Below are 18108 nucleotides of genomic sequence, written 5' to 3' on the forward strand. Positions count from 1 at the left end.
AACACAACCCTGAGTTTATGGAAACAGGGGAAAAATATCTAGGCAAAGCTTTCATAAAAGAAAATTGACTGTATTCAAATGAACCTTTTTCAACTCCTTCATTTCTGATGGAACCATTAAAGTCTCTTAGAGTTCTGTAGGACACAGTTTGAGGACCTGTGCCACAGGTTTTAAAAATCAGCTAAGATAAGCTAGGTGATGCCACCTCCATTTACACAGTAAATAAAAGATGCTCATCGTAAGATGTGTATTAAATTTGCTAAGGAACAGTCTTTACAGCCAGAATGTTCTGAAAAAGAATAATTAATCTGAATTAATCTGGAATAAACGGGGTTACGTCAGAATCACTATGTGTACCAAAAGTTAGAATCGCTTTTCTAATGGTTCAGAATTTTTAATGTCTGCAGTGTTCAGGGATTCCATCATTTAATAATGTAGAGTAGCTTTCTCCATGTTCTTACATCCAGACATTCCCCAAATTTCTGTGAGTTTGGGAAAGGGAAGCCTCAACCTATGAAGACAGTAGGATGCTGTGTATTGTCTTATGCAATATTGGAATATTGCATCCAGTTTTGGTCACCATGATATAAAAAAGATGTTGAGACTCTAGAAAGAATACAGAGAAAAGCAACAAAGATTATTAGTGGCCTGGAGGTTAAAACATATGAAGAATGATTGGAGAAATTGGGTAAGTCAAGTTTAATGAAAAGAAAGACTAGGGGTAACATGGTAGCAGTGTTCCAATATCTAAGGGACTAAGAAGGGAGTCAGCTTAATCTGCAAAGCACCTGATGGCAGGACAAGAAGAAATGGATGGAAACTAATAAAGGAGGGAAGCAACCTAAAAGTAAGGAAAAATTTCCTGACAGTTAGAACAATTAATCAGTGGAACGGCTTGCCTCCAGAAGTTGTGTTTCCACACCAGAGGCTTTTAAAAAGAGATTGTATAGAATAGAAAATAGAATAGAGTAGAGTAGAGTAGAATAGAGTAGAGTGGAAGAGTAGAGCAGAGCAGAGCAGAGCAGAACAGAACAGAACAGAACAGAACAGAACAGAATAGAATAGAATAGAATAGAATAGTTGGAAGGGACCTTCGAATTCTTCTAGTCCAACCCCCTGCTTAGGCAGGAAACCCTAAGACTGGACAACCATTTGTTTGAAATGGTCTGAAATGTCCTGCCTGAGCAGGACTAGAAGATCTCCAAGGTCCCTTCCAACTCTGTCATTCTATTATTGTGCAATTGTTAAATTATTTTGAAGAATGAAATGTAATACTCAAATTGTACAGAAAAAAAATTCTTCCGGAAGCAGATGACTCACAATCTCTCAGCTTGAGCAAGTGCAGATCTTGCCCAAGATTCTCAACTCATATGGACGTTTGCTTTTATTGATAGATATTCCACACAGCCCCAGACCCCAACATTCCTCTTCGACAGCCTCAATCCAGATCCAGCTCAAGAAGGACAAGAGCAATCTGTCTCTCCACAGGTACTCGCAAGCCTAAAGGACGATATACTCCATGTCTAGCGGATCCAGATAGTAAGTGCATTCAATTCTGTTAGCACTGTCTGATTCCTCACAGCTGGTTATAAATGGGTGGTAATAATTGTGTTGCTCTGAGCACAAGGGATGCATCTCTGCTGAGCATTTTGTGCCGTTCACCTGGCACCTGTCTGCCCTTTTTTTCATTTGGGCTTTTCTTGTTTATTTAAAATATTTATATAGCATTTACATCGGAACACAAAATCTAGATATGCTGAGGCAGAATTACCTGTCTTAATCGTACACAAAGAAAATCTTTCTCTCTCCCTCTCCTGACTCAACCAAAGATATAGGAGGGATCATAGGCAGAGGTGGTATTCAGCCAGTTCAGACCGGTTCTAACGTACCGGAAGTGGAAATTTTGACTAGTTCAGAGAACTGGCAAATACCACCTCTGGTTGGCCCTGCCCACTTGCCCCCGCCGTTACCTCTCCTATATTCCCTTGTTTTTTAGCTCAGTGTCAAGGCTCCGACAATACACCCCCATTCAAACCATAAGTCTCTATCCTCAGCTCTCAGAGGAAAAAAAAACTTGATTTATTAGGAGTGACCATGTCGGCGTTACCGTAACGCCGACTTTGAGACACATCGTTCATTTCACCCTTGACCCTGGTCTTCCCCCCCACCCCCTGGATGTATATTCTCCAATGGGACACATCCATAGCCAAGAGTCATCAATCATGCTCTCCAGTAATAATCTTGCGCACCAACAGCTTCAGCTGCCTAGCAATAATCTGAAGCATTCGCGTGGCAGAGTGGATTGCTGCACCTCAGCTGAGCTAAAAAAAACAGCTCAGCTCACCAGCATTGACCGAGGTCGGTCTTTGAGCCCTCTGTGCGCACGCAACAACCGCACATAGAACTTGGTAGGAAACAATTTGGAAACCCACCACTGATCATAGGGTATGGTGCAAAGGCATATGATGCAATTTTAGGTTTAGTGATTATCTGACTGAAATACTTCCTGGAAGTTTTGTTTATATTGCTCTGCGCTTCATGATGGAAAAACCCCAATACAGGTAGCCCTCGACTTACAACAGTTCATTTAGTGACTGTTCAAAGTTACAACGGCACTGAGAAAAGGGACTTAATTTCACATTTAAGACCATTGCAGCATCCCCTTGGACACATGATCGAAATTCAGACTCTGGGCAACTTATTCATATTTGTGACAGTCACAGTATCCCAGGGTCATGTGATTCCCCTTTTGCCACCTTCTGACAAGCCAAGTCAATGGGGAAGACAGATTCACTTAACAACCAGGTTACTAATTTATAAACTGTGGTGATTCACTTAACAACTGAGCCAAGAAAGGACATAAAATGGGGCCAGACTCACTTAACAAATGTCTCACTCAGCAACAGAACTTTGGGGCTCCACTGTGGTCGTAAGTCAAGGACTACTTGTATATATAAATCTAAAATGTGTGTTTCAAGAGCAATTCAAGCACACTGGTATATGAAGGGCAAATATTTATTTGAGGAATTTTTAACATCAAATTCCAGTGGTTTCCTTTACAAATACTTGAAAATAGTATTTCAAAAATTCTAATGCTTGTCTAGATTCATTTAATTGACTATTGAAAGTTCCACGGAGACATTTTTTGACTTTGGGACCTTCATCTGGCATAGAGTACTAGTATTAGCATTTAGACTTATATACCGCTTCACAGGGCATGGCTAGTCTAGTGAAGAGAAGGAACAGGGGAGACATGATAGAAGTCCTCCAATATTTGAGGGCCTACCACAGAGAGGAAGGGCTCAAGCTATTTTCCAAGGCACCTGAAGGCCAGACAAGGAATAATGGATGGAAACTGAACAAGGAGAGATTTAACCTGGAAATAAGGAGAAACTTTCTGACAGTGAGAACAATCAACCAATGGAACAGCAGTTGCCTTCAGAAGTTGTGGGAGCGTCATCACTTAAGACTTTCAAGAAGAGATTGGACTTCCACCTGTCAGACATGGTGTAGGGTCTTCTGCTTGGGCAGGGGGTTGGACTAGATGACCTACAAGGTCCCTTCCAACTCTGATTATCTGTTATCTGTATGGGTTTTCCTACCCTTGTGCCGAATCATGAAGTAAATATGGTTCTGGTAAAGACTAAAGTCAATTTAGATCATCTTGTATGTCTGTGCATATTACTTAATAATAGATAGTGTTGTTTTCCTCACAGAAGAAAGCAAAGAAATTTGAGAAATGTGGGGTCCTTGATGCTCTTTGAGCTTGGTGATTTTCTTGCAGATGTTTCATTACCAATCTAAGGAACATCATCAGTGCTGGCTAAATTTGAGAGATGCCATTTATTGTTTTCAACCCCTTCTCTAAACTTGTCCATCTTCCAGGTGATTCATATAGTAGCAGTCCAGACAGCACTCCTATGGGCAGCATAGAATCACTGTCCTCTCACTCTTCAGAACAGAACAGCACTCGGAAACCTGTGTCTTCTCAATCCAGGGAAAAAACAGGGGTTGTTCCATGGATTGCATCATCGTCACCATCTTCCAATGGACCTAAAAATTCAGGCCTTTGGACCACCAGTCCTGAATCCTCCTCAAAGGAGGATACAGCGAAAACGGATGTGGAATCTGACTGTCAAAGTGTCACATCTGTTACTGGCCCAGACAATGTGACTTCCCCAGGAGACCCAACCAAAAGAGGATCGTACAGTCTGTCTGGAATGAAAAGATCATCAGCTTTGTCTTTAAGATCTATCCCTTCTGCAGAAGGTAATCATTGAATAATCCATTGCTTTACTGTCAATAAGTTAATTAATAGTTTGTGCATATCTATTTTCACGTATATTTAAACATTGCAAACCAAGAATATTTATATAATATCGGTAACATGGATGGCGTATAAAATGAGTGAATGAATGAATCAATCAATCAATCAATGAGCATAAAATTGGGAATAGTTGCTGGCTATGCTTAAAGGCAATAAGACATGTAATATTGAGTTTTTGCTAACTGGGATGACAAATCTTATATGAAACAAAGGATTTTTATTAAAAACTAAATAAACACTGTTTGCAACTATAGTATATGGGCGATATTTCAAAAATCATTATAGAAGTTAATGACAAGGTATATAAGATGTCGATTCTGATTGCCATTTTATTATTAAGTTTTAATGTTGTTCATACTGGAGGTTGTAGCTTTTCTTTCATTTATTTTTGTGTATCCCCTGTCCCCAGAGTTATATGGTATGAATGGGACAGCCATATAAAAGCTTAAATAAACCAACATAAGCATCCACAAGATGTTGTTGAGATGATGTTAAGATGACGTCTCACATGTCATGGGACACTGCAATGTCTATACATTTTAGAGAGAAAATAGATGAGATAATAATAATGTTTTAATTAAATAAGAGAAAACGGGAAGTCAAAACCTAGAGTCCTTTTAATTCCTTTTCAAGTTGAGTCCTTTCCAAATTAAAGAAACAGACCAGAAATACTGACATACCCTTGTCTTGTGCAAACATTTTTATCTCATTTTTTTTATTACCATATGATAGTAAATCTCTTCCTTTCCTTGACAAATATCAATTTGTTTAATTGTTACACAACATTTTAAGGATAGTGAACTCCAATAAAGTTGGTTGTTTTATCAATAAATGTGCTCTTACTGCTAACTTCAAATATATGATTGGGGGGGAAATGCATTTTTTTTTTTGCACTTAGAATAAGGATTGTGGAAAGCCATAAATGTATATAATATGGTATAGCTAAGCAGATTTTTGGAACTAAGGCTACATAAGTGTTTAACACACCACCATATTTGAAAAGGTAAAGATAAAAATCCCCCTCGCACATATGTGCTAGTTGTTTCCAGCTCTAGGAGGTGATGCTCATCTCCGTTACAAAGCCAAAGAGCCAGCACTCTCCGAAGACGTCTCCGTGGTCGTGGCTGGCATGACTAAAGCCCAAAGGCGCATGGAACACTGTTATCTTCCCACCAAAATGTCCCTATTTTTCTAGTTGCATTTTTACATGTTTTCGAACTACTAGGTTGGCAGAAGCTGGAACTAGTAATGGGAGATCACTCTGTTATGCGGCACTAGGGATTGGAACCGCTGAACTGCCGACCTTTCTGATCGACAAGTTCAGCATCTTAGCCAATGAGCCACCACGTCCCATAACCTTATCTTCCCCTTAAATTAGTTATTGTTCACACATCGTTGTCTTTCAGGGAAATAATGAGAATAGAAGAATCATCCAAAGAGTCAACAAGTATCTATCTATCTATCTATCTGTCTGTCTGTCTGTCTGTCTGTCTATCTATCTATCTATCTATCTATCTATCTCTAACCTTTATTATTTTATTATCATTTTTCACATTTACAACCATTGCAGCATCCCCATTGTCATGTGATCAAAATTTGGATGCTTGGCAACTGGCATGTATTGATGATGGTTGCAGTGTCCAGAGGTCATGTGATCACCTTTTGCAATCTTTGGACAAGCAAAGTCAATGGGGAAGCAAGAATCATTTAACAACCAGGTTACTAACTTAACAATCAGTGATTCACTTAACGGTGGCAAGGAAGCTCATAAAATGGGGTAAAATGCATTTAACAACTGCCTTATTTAGCAACAGAAACTAAGCCAAGGATTACCTGTGTTGAACACCAAACTAGAGAGGTTCAAGTTAATTTCATGTAATACTTTGTTATTTAGGTAACAAGAGCTGCAGAAGTTCCTTGCAAAGTTTAGCTTCCTTGGACGCCAAGGAAGTACCAAAGATGCTAGAAAATCCAGATCTGCCTCCAAAAATGTGCAGAAGATTACGATTGGATACAGCATCGAGTAATGGCTACCAGAGACCAGGGTCTGTGTAAGTTTGTCCATATTTTGACTGTGCTTGAATTCTTACATTGGAAAGAGATTGGAAATTATGATAATCATGGAATTATTTTTTATATTTCAGGGTAGCAGCAAGAGCCCAGCTGTTTGAAAGTGGTTGCTCAGCGAAGCAGGCTAGGTAGGTCTTACTATAATAATAGGCGCCCCTTTGAATATTAAGTCATATTTTACTTCTATGTTGAGTGTTACAACTTCTTTTGAAATGCAGATGCTACTAATGCTGAAATAAAATCAGTCATTACATTATTAACTAGCAGTAACAGAATATTAAGAGTTGAAAAAAAATCTAAGCTTATTTCAAGTTGAACACCCAATTTAGATGTTTCCTCTCCTTCTTGAGGAAGAAATGTGGGGAAACCATGCAGTGGTGCTGGGATTGCTAGAGACAAGAAGTAACTGTGATTAGAACTAATGCTTCTGAGCCTTCTAGAAAATATGGAACGCATAGAATAATGAACTTACAGACTGAAAATACAACATAGCTTCTTGGAAGTGTAATAATCCATCAAGGAAACTTACCTAGGAATTCACAGCAACTGAACAGGAACCGACTGGGGTTCAGTCTTACAAATATACAGAATAGTCCTCAACTTATAACCTCAATTAGGATCAGTATTTTGTTGTGACAGTCATAAGTTGAAGCATTCCTCTGACCTAACCTGGTTTTATTACCACTTTTAAGTGGTCGTTAAGCAAATCACACTGAGTCACAACTCTGAATCCATCCTGCCAAACAGGCATCTTTTGCAGAAAACTGGCAAAAAAAATAATAATCATAAATCACAGTCACATTACCTCAGGATGCTACAACCATGAATATGAGCTGGTTGCCAGGCATCCAAAATATGGTCATGCGACCATGTCAAGGGCAGTGTTGCATTTTACAATGGCCAGGAGTGCTTTATAGGCCATAAAATGCCCTTTCTGAGGTGGTCGTCATTCCAAACAGTCGCTAAGTGAATGATTGTAAGTTGAGGCCTACCTGTACTTTTTTGCCAGTGGTCTATGTAACATGCCTCTGAAGATGCCAACCACAGTTGCTGGGGAAACATCAATACATATGTTGCCTAGACAGCGGTCACTAAACCTTGGAACCCAACAGTGCCCAACAGATACTGGCCAGAAAAGCCCACAACAGTATCATATAACTTAGTTGCTTAGTGTCAGGTTTCCAAGTGATGAAATCCATTCAAAAAGAAAACAGCAATGTCCATCTTCCATAATAATTTCTTTTATTTAGAATAGCATCAAATTGGCAAAGTCTGTTGTAATTCTGGATCTGACACAACCCGGAATTACACCACATAATATTGGAAGTTAGAAGCAACCTCCGTCACATTCTCCAATAGAAGTAAATCAACGTTGCCTGGTGTCATCAAACTCCACCTCCAGGTCTCAGTAAGATCAGCTTTCGTTCCCACGGGAAGAAACACCACCTAGCCTAAACAACCTTCTCTATCTCCATTCCTCCCACCTTAGGAATGTGGCAAGCCCGAAACCCTCCCTCCCCCCGCCCAATACCAGCAGAGAAAGAAAGAAAAAGAATATATAAAAAGGCTAAATAAAATGGCTACACATATGTCAATTTCGGGCTTGACACTTAGTTTCTGGCATGAAAAGTTGGGTAATTTTCCTAAAATGTGGAAAACTAAATTCCAGTCCAGTCAAACAGAGGGTTATGGAGGCAGACAGAAAGATTTGTCATCCAGGTTCAAAGTGATCATCAACTTCATAGAAATGCAACTCCCTTTGTGTGTCCTAGAGAGTTTGAGCTCTTGCACAAAAGAAGTGAGATTCTTCTTCAGGAACATGCAGCAGTTGGCAATGTTATTTTCACATCCTTGTTTTCTGGCAGCTTTATAGCAAAAAGAAAAAAGAAAGCAACCCATCTTCACAGAGACATACAATTGTCAAGTCATAAAATATTTCTCTGGTCTTTTAGAGTTGCCAACAGAAAGGGAGGGGGGAGTAGCGTTGCAGCTGAAGAAATGAAACTGCATTCCATGGATGTTTCATAGATAGTTTCCAGGCGACCGAAGTTTCTGCCATGCAAAATTCTAACTGGAGAGTATGATTGATGACTCTTGGCTATGGATGTGTCCCATTGGAGAATATGAATTACGATGCACCCAGAGGGTGGGGGGAAACCAGGGTCAGGGGAGACAATGAATGGTGTATCTCAGACTTGGCTATACTCAGGCAGCACCAGCATGTCTTCTCCTAATACATTTTCTTTGAGCTTTGAAAATCAGGCTAGAGACTCATGATTTAAATGGGGCTCACTACCGGAGCCCTGACAACAGGGCTCATTGACAACAATGAGTTCTTTGCATGGAACATCAGAACCTTTAGGGTGTGAATAATAGTGAGGATAGATGATTAGCAATGAGAGTGAAGAGCATCTTGACCAACCTGCATGGTAGGCGTCAACCCTGAAGTGAACCTGGCTAAAGCCACCTTGGAGGTTTCAGGCTTGCCACAAAATGGTGGGAGGGGGGAAATAGTTAGATGGGGTTCTGTAGCCAAAACAATAAAGTTTTCCTGTGGGAACCAAGGACATTCTCACAAGTGGCTAGCCAGAGGAGGAGCAAGTAACCAAGCAACCAGCCAGCCCTTGGATTGGACAGCGTGACCAGTGACTTGGGGGGAAAAGGGGAAACTTTTAATTAGATAAAAGCCATAGGAAATTTCAGAGTCAGCTTTCACCAGTTGTGCCAATATGATGTATCCAATAAACTGTTCTTTGAGGAACTTGCCTGCCTCAGAGTATTGTTTTCTATGGGTACATTACTTGGAACACTGACAGTAGGTAGGAAAGAACTTGAGAAATATTTATCTGCAAAAAATGTAAGTATCATTTGTCAACATGCCTTCCCTGGATTGGGAATCTCCAGAAGTGCAATCCCCAAAATCCTCAGATGGCATCTTTGGCCATTGTGACTAGAAAAACTAGGAGATCCAGTTGCAATACATATGGAGGGATATCAGGTCACAGTGCAGATAGTCTTCAACCAATGACCACAAATGGGACCAGAATTTCCATTGCTAATCAAAGTGGTTGTTCAGTGAGTCATGCCTGATTTTATGATCTTCTTTGCCCCAGTTGTTAAGCAAATCACTGCAGCTAAGTGAATCACACAATCGTTAAGCAAACCCAAGTTCTCCAGTTGACTTTGCTTGTCGGAAACCATCTGAGAAGGTCACCAATGATGATGACCTGACATTACAAGCATCATAAATGCATGCTAATATTACCAAGGACCCAAATTTGGATCATGTGCTGCAACAGTCATAACTGCGGGAACCAGTTAGTTGTAAGTCAGACTACCTGTATATAGGTACTACTTGCATATTTTTCAGTGTCATTTTAACTTTTGAATTGTCACTAAGCAAATGATTGTAAATTGAGGACTACCTGTATTGGATATGGGACACACACTGATCGCTCTAGCAAAATATAACAAAATACGAGACTCCGAACCATAGTATATATTCCAGATGTCCAGGTGAATTGTAATTTGTGTAATACATGCTACCCCAAATTGTTCACTTTTGCTAAATTGCTGACAGTGTGTGGCTGTATGAGCCAAACTCCTTCTTGTAACCAGAAAAGCAGAGCAAAAAAGGCACAGTTTTGGAGCCAAGAGTTTTATTAGCAGAGGATACCCCTTTCTCCTCCCACTTTTTGGTAATCATCTAAGAAATTAAGAAGGAATGGTTTCCCTAAGACATGTATAAAAGAGGAATCTTTAACAGGGACTGTGAAACAGACGTTCACTATGTAAATTAAATTTAAAAATTTGGAAAAGTTGTAAAAATTAGAGCGGAATTAACTGCTGCTTTCAACTTGATGTCAGCATATTCCTCTCTAAAAGAAATTGACTTCAGTGTTTCTGAGGGGTTCATGTTCCCCTCAGAATCCAAAAAATGGGACACAGATAATTCCAATAAATTTGAGACTAGACTAATTCTAACCTAATTAAATAACGTTTATGAATTCTTGTCGGTTAAATATGATTAATTTATATTTAAAAGTACATTGAAACTTGATAAGGAGATTATATATATTTATCTGTATATACTGTATGACTTTATATATATCAGGCATGCATTTATCATGCATACATCAATATGTAACAGGAGGTTTGTTTATTAGAAAGTGAATATCACATTTCCAAGAAAGGATGCTGCTCTCAGTAAATAACAAAGACCTAACTAAATAAAATGTTTTTGCATGTTAGTGGAAAGGTTATTAAAAAGCGAGCCTAATTTTTAGAGATCTAGAGTGTCAGAGAAGTCACTAAGAAGACCCAATCCCCAGCAAATATTTTTGGGTACATTGGGAATAAAACAGGGGTTTCTTCAGAATTATTAAAACAGGACCTATTTATGAAAAAGAATGCAGTATTTGAAAAAGTTTAGTCCCACCTCAAGTAAAGTTTAATAGATTACACCAACATTATAATTTGTGCTTTGAAGCAGACTAGTATCCGACAGAATGGTTTTAACCAAAATACTATATACAGGGAGTATTTGACTTACAACTGGTCACTTAGTGACAGTTCAAAGTTACGATGGATCCACCCAAAAGTACTTACAACCTGGTTCTAAATTTCCAGCTGCTGTCCCCCATGGTCACACAATCACATTTTGGGTGCTCAGCAACTACCCCACATTTACACCTGTTTGCAGGGTCCCAGGGTGATGTGACCAAGTTGAACGACATTTTTGCTTAAAAACAGCATTTACTACAGATTTGGTGCAAAAACATACCATAGTGAACAATGAGTTTGCTTAACAGCCATGACATTCACTTAACGTCCATGGCAGCCACTTAACGGCCATGGCAAAAAAGATCTCAAAATTAGGTCGATCGCATGGCTCTTTACAACGGTCACAGTGTAGGACCATAACAGGCAGATTCGTATGTCAAGGACCACTTGTAAGTGGACTTATTTATTTATTTATAAAATGTATTGGCCGCCCACCTTATCCCAGGGCAACTCTGGGCAGCTGGATCCCGCCAATAGTCTTGCCACAACATTTGGTAGATCAGTCCCGTCACATTTTAGAGAGTGTCTTACTTTAGTTAACTGCAAAAGGGCCTGAGGGTTTGAAACATTTCATTTACAGGTGTCTTTCCCATATTGCAGTTCCAATATTTTGTTCTACTGGAGTGCTCTCCCATTCATAGATCACCTGTTTCTTTTTACTGTACAATTTTTGTTTGTTGTTACTTTTTTTCAAGGCAAGCTAAGGCCATGTATTCCTGTAAGGCTGAACATAGTCATGAACTGAGCTTCCCGCAGGGGGCAGTATTTTCCAATGGTAAGATGCAAATTACCTTTTATTGTCTTTATAGCTATAACATTATTAACTCTAGCACCTCTGTTCGTCTTTAAAGAGCTGTAAGGTTGCTTTTATGTTCATTATTGCAATACAGTTATTCTTCATCATATTATTTTTTCAAGGGTGAGTGATCATGTGAATAGGAACGTGTATATGTGTATCATCATCCTCTTTTAACGACCTCATAATCCCTTGCAGGGTGGAGTCTGGGCAACTGAATGGAGCTGAGTGTTTACTGGCCGGATGCCCTCCCTGTCACCAATGTGGAGTTTTTTTCCACCAGATATATTTTCAGTGTGCCCAGAGAGAGAAATATCTGCCTTTACCTAGGAGTGAACTCACAGCCTCCTGATTGTGAGGCAAGAGCTCCACCACTAGGCCACTGCACCACAAACGTGTGTGTGTGTGTAGGCATGCGAATATTATTATTATTTATGTTAAACATTAAACTGTGTCTAAGAGAGAAGATCATAATCAATATAAGTCATACATTGTCCTTCTTTCTTAACAGTATATCCATCTGTGGAACCCGGATGGCTAACCGCGACATATGAAGGCAAAACAGGACTTGTTCCAGAAAACTATGTTGTCTTTCTCTAGAGATAGTAATGGACAGCAGTTTCTTCATGGTATCCATGGTAACAAGCAATAAGCACTGTGATTTTTTTTTTTAAATCTGACACAGATATGGAGGGTCTGCCAGCTATCCCCATGTATGGTTGACTACCTTCCGTTTCTGCATCTGCAGATTATTAGCTTTGTATAAGTAGAACAGAATTTAACGAAAACAGTTGAGAGGATGGGTTTTGTTTTGTTGTTTTGTTTCAGTCTGTGTTTTAAAACTGAACATGGTACTTTCTCTGTCTTCCACTGAGAAAAATCACTTTATTTTTATATCCTTAATGCACAAAATCAAATCACCTGAAAATGAAGAGACTTTTTTTTAAAAAAAAAAAAATCTGAGCGACTGATTCTCAGTTGGTCCCTATCATTTCAAGAAAAGATTTGTATTTAAATTGTTAATAAAAGTTCACAGATGTCACTGTTTGTAAAAGCAACATGGATGTTTGATAGGGATATAAATCGATAATTGGAGCAACACTTCATGAAAGTGATATTTTTGTTTCAACGGCATTTTAAAGCAGTATATGTGTGTTTTTGTTTTTTCTTCCTTCACTTCTGTTTTATCCTATAATTATTAATAAATTATATTTATAAAATCTCACTGCTGTTGTAAAGATACATTGGAATGACAATTACATAAATTATTATTATTGTTATTATTATTGATCATTGCACAGTCAGTCAGATGTTCAGACTAGGTTTGGCATTTTTGTCTACCTATCAAGTCCTTATCAAGGACCTGGGATAGGCAAATCTGGATGTTTGATGGTGTTACAGATATTGTCACAGGATGGAAGCTGTATTATTATTATTATTATCATCTCTTTTATTCATTAAACATGAAACTCAGTCAACCGAACATTTAAAAATGCATCACAAATACCATTGACTGGTGCTAATGGTTGATACAGGTTGCTGTCATCGTCCTAAGTATCAGTCAAGTACCTTAAGATGTACGATGTTCCGAGTAGCGCACTTTTTTTCCGTTCCGCTGATGTTATTGCAGGAAGCTGCAATTTCTTGTTGTGTTTTGTAAAATTTTTGGACATGGTACCAAGTGCCCCGATGACAATGGGTATCACTGTTACATGTTTCATCCATAACCGTGTAGTTTCGATGACCAGGTCGCAATATTTCATGATTTTTTTCCAGTCCTTTTTCTTCATCTCCTGGTACAGCGATATCAATAAATTGTTTGCTTCAGCTCTCAACAACTATAATATCTGGTGTGTTGTTTATTATTATTGTTATTATTATTAGTTAATCTTCAGTAAGATTCACACCCTTTGGGGCTGGTTGATAGCTCAACAGCTCGAGTCCTAACCAAAGACCTAGGAACTGTTAAGGTAGAACATCATCATCATCATTATTATAATTGTTATTGTTTTGTTGTTGTTGCTATTATTATTATTCACATAATCAGCCAGATGTTCAGACTGGATTTGACATTTTTATCCACCTATTGAGTCCTTCTCAAGAACATTGGATAGGAAGATGTAGATGTTTGATATGTTTAAAGGTATTGTTGCAGGATGTAATTGCAATTGACCAATGGTGATTTTGTCAATATTCAAATGGTGTTCCTGTTGCTTTGGGAATGCCCCTAAAGAGTCTATTACTATTGGTACTACATTTGCCTTCTTCTGCCTCTCTCGTTCTATTTCTATTTGCTTTGTATTGATTTTTCCTCCATTTCTTTCTCGTCTATTTTCCTGTCTCCAGGTACTGCCACATCCACTATCCAGAGTTTTTTGTCTTTCTTATCAACAATTCTTAAGTCTGGATGTTACATGGGAGGCGTTGGTTGGTTTGAATTCTAAAGTCCTAGAGCACTTTAGCTTCTTCATTTTATATTACTTACTTTTATGTTTCCACCATTTTCTATTACTTATTTTTATGGTTCTTGATTGCAGGCAAATGATATGTCTTGCAGATCTTCCAATCCACCATTGTTGCTACTTTTTTACACTGTTGCTTGTAATCAGTCTGTGCAATTATTTTGCAGCAGCTAACCAGGTGATCCACTGTTTCTTCGACCTTGCAGATGTGGCACTTGCCATCTGTTGCTGTTTTTTTCAATTCTGTATGCATTTGCTCTTAAGGCTCGGTCTTGAGCATTGTTCTTGCATACAAAACAAAGTGAAATCACAGCTTCCAGTACTTAGCTGATGATCTACCTTTATACACCTCGAGTTTTTGGTCAAAACGAGGAATGATGTAACGTATGAGCACAGTGTTATGCTGATCTAATGTTGTTAGGTGTTATTATTTACCATTATTTTACTTGAGATAGCTTAAAATTAAGGACCAAAATTAACTGAGAAATGGATGGATACAAGTAAAAGAACCTGGCGTTCATTTTCAAATTTCAAAAAGAAATAAAGCAAGAAGTGAAAATCAGTCATTTTGAATGTCAAATAAAGTTCATGACACTGGCTTGATACATGAAACTAATTAAGCTCTTGAATTTTATCTTGTAAGCTTGACAATGCTTTGCAAAGTGTAATTTAGATAATATTGGATGCTTAGTATAACGTTTCTATATTATTGCTTTCAAATTGTGGTGCTGGAGAAGACTCTTAATAAGAGTCCCTTGGACTGCAAGGAGATCAAATCAGTCGATCCTAAAGGAAATCAACCCTGACTATTCTTTGGGGACAGATAGTAAAGCTGAAGCTCAAATACTTTGGTCACCAAATGAGAAGAGAGGCCTCATAGGAAAGGACCCTGATGTTGAGAAAGATGGAAGACGAATAGAGGAGACGAGAGGTGTTGGAACGGACCTTGGAGGTCTTCTAGTCCAACCCCCTGCTCAGGCAGGAAACCCTATACCATTTCAGACAATTGGTTGACTAATCTCTTCTTAAAAACTTTCAGTGTTGGAAAATTCACAACTTCTGAAGGCAAGTTGTTTCAATGGTTAATTGTTCTCACTGTCAGGAAATTTCTTCTTAGTTCTAGGTTGCTTCTCTCCTTGATTAGTTTCCACCCATTGCTGCTTGTCCTGCCTTCAGGTGCTTCGGAGAATAGCTTGACTCCCTCTTCTTTGTGGCAGCCCCTGATATATTGGAACACTGCTATCATGTCTCCCCTAGTCCTTCTTTTTGTAAGACTAGACATGTCCAGTTCCTGCAACCGTTCTTCGTATGTTTTAGCCTCCAGTCCCCAAATCATCTTTGTTGCTCTTCTCTGCACTCTTTCTAGAGTCTCAACGTCTTTTTTACATCATGGTGACCAATTATAGACCAATATCCCTGCTAAACGCTGACTATAAAATATTCACCTCAACAATGGCAGAAAGACTTAAAAGATATTTAAATCATTTTATGCATCCAGATCAAAATGGATTTTTGCCTAAGAGACAGATAAAAAATAATGTGAGGATAGTATTGAATACACTGGAATACTACGAAGTACATCCAGAGAAACAAATGGCATTGCTTTTCTTAGATGCACAGAAAGCTTTTGACAATGTGAATTGGCAATTTATGCTGTTGCAATTGGAGGAGATGGGCTTTGGAGACAGATTTATTAAGGCAATGAAGGCGATATATCATAAGTGGATGCAGTATTCCAAGTGTGGCCCTATCAAGGCATTATAAAGTGGCATTAACACTTCACGTGATCTTGATTCTATCCTTCAGAAAAGGGAATGAGTGAAAATGAGATGGTTGGTTTCTAGTGTTATCTACCCAATGAACATGAATTTGATCAAACTCCAGGAGACAATGGAGGACAAGAGAGTTTGGTGTGCTCCCTGGGGTTGCGAAGAGTTGGACACAATTTGGCAACTGAACAACAACGTGTGTATGTGTATATATTCTCTCCACTTGTAAGATTTTTTTTTTTAGATATGGTACCTCAAATGTAATAGGCACTGTTGTACTTCGGGCTCTGAATTCTTTGCGGGGGGAGGGAATTTGAATAATCTTGAATAAGCAAGCAGTAGTGAAAATTCATTACTTGTTATATCAGACTAAAGTTAAACTTCTCTGATTACACAGTATGTTGTTACTGAAATGTTTCGGAGACAGTAAAACTGAGCTGGTGCTCCTTTTATAATATACCAGGCTGACATTTATACACATATTACTTACTTGGGTTGAAGCTAACAAGAAATTCAGAATCATTTTATGACACCACCACTGGGGGTGTTGTGTGCATCATTTAGAACAGAGGTCTCCAAACTTGGCAACTTTAAGACTTGTGGACTTCAACTCCTAGAATTCTCCAGCCAGCATAGCTGGCTGGAGAATTCTGGGAGTTGAAGTCCACAAGTCTTAAAGTTGCCAAGTTTGGAGACCCCTGATTTAGAAAAAGGGGCATACAGAACAAGGAATTTCAAGTGATAAAAGACTACTACAACCGTAGACTTGGGAATCATGCTGTCTAAAGCAGAGTAATTCAAGGTGCATACAAGGAGGGGGAAAAAAACCGCACAAGTATCTCTGTCTCCAGTCTTAATAGTAAGATAACAAAAACAACTGATTAAATTATTTTGTCAGGACGATTCAGATGACCCATGTTTATGTGAATCCATACCTTCAAATCAATGTGTGTGTTTTCCCCCCAAGCTGCAGAAAATGAAATCCACTCAGTGCTTAGTGAAACCGCCATCAATGTATTCTAAAGTTCATAGAAGGCAAAAACAAGCAAGTTTCTCCTTTTGAGATGTTCAAGTTAAGGAGTCCATGTAAATTTTACTCTGCTAGTCCTTGCTGACTATAGGGCAAGTCTGTTACACATGCTCATCTCTATTTCAAGGCCATTGAGCCAATGCTGTCTAAAGACATTTCCGTGGTCGTAGCTATCATGACATCAACAACAGTGCTATTACCTTCCCACCATAGTGGTGCCTATTTATCTACTCACATTTGCATGCTTTCGAACTGCCAGGTTGGCAGGAGTTGGGGTAAATAACAGGTGCTCACCCCATCGCATGGTGCTCGGGTCTCGAACCTGTCAACCTTCCAGCCAACAAGCCCAACATCTCAACCGCTGAGCCACCCAGCCACCCTTCTAAGATACATGTTTGCAAATGGTCTTTTTGGAAAAATCAAACTAGCCCAATACCATAAATCCTAAATTCAGAATGGCATGAACATTAGCCCAGATTAATATCCTTCTTACATCAATCATGGAAGGGAAATTCAAGAAAATTCCATGGACAGATTATGCCCAGGTGTGTTGGTACTACAAATCGATAGCTCGTGTTCTCATTTATTGTCTATATGGACACACTTTTAGTACATCCTTGGTATATATGTACATGCTTTGTATATGTTTGGTATATCGTAATGAATCATTTCAGGTACTCATACTTAATTCTATTTAATACATCTCCCATATAGAAACCAGCTCTCATTTAATATGGCAGACGTTTACAGATTAAGAGGCCCAACAAATTAACAGTGCTGGTGCTTTATGGTATATATGATGTCCTCTGCCTTTTATTTTAGTCCTTTTTTTCTGTTCAATCATCTCTGTTTCTTAATTTTTTTTATGATGTTTTATGACCAAATCTGAGCCAGTTATCCTGACTTTCTAAATTATTTAAAGAATTACTTTATTGTGTGACATATAACTAATTCCAACAACACTTTTCAGCACGTGTAACACCAAATGTTCTTGCCATAACTTAATTGAAACACTTTGAAAAGGGTCAAACAATGCAAGCCCTTAACATGTCCCACCCTCTATAATTGTTTTTGTACATCTACTATGAGGA

The 18108-nt window shown here is 38.6% G+C and overlaps 1 protein-coding gene across 2 annotated transcripts in view; it reads left to right on the plus strand.

Annotated features, from left to right (window-relative positions):
- ARHGAP42 (Rho GTPase activating protein 42) overlaps positions 1-13597 on the plus strand; it is a 159751-nt gene extending 146154 nt beyond the window's left edge. For both annotated transcript variants that reach the window (XM_026675601.2, XM_087966177.1), the window contains 6 exons: positions 1395-1539; positions 3886-4269; positions 6222-6378; positions 6472-6525; positions 11656-11735; positions 12268-13597. In XM_026675601.2, the coding sequence (XP_026531386.1) occupies positions 1395-1539; positions 3886-4269; positions 6222-6378; positions 6472-6525; positions 11656-11735; positions 12268-12356 (909 nt within the window). In that variant the 3' untranslated portion in view covers positions 12357-13597. The remainder of the gene's footprint in view (positions 1-1394; positions 1540-3885; positions 4270-6221; positions 6379-6471; positions 6526-11655; positions 11736-12267) is intronic.
- The last annotated feature ends 4511 nt before the right edge of the window (positions 13598-18108 follow it).

Source organism: Notechis scutatus, chromosome 5, assembly GCF_049901735.1.
Source record: "Notechis scutatus isolate UNSWTSFEM ecotype Mainland chromosome 5, rNotScu1.2, whole genome shotgun sequence".
Lineage (NCBI taxonomy): Eukaryota > Metazoa > Chordata > Lepidosauria > Squamata > Elapidae > Notechis > Notechis scutatus.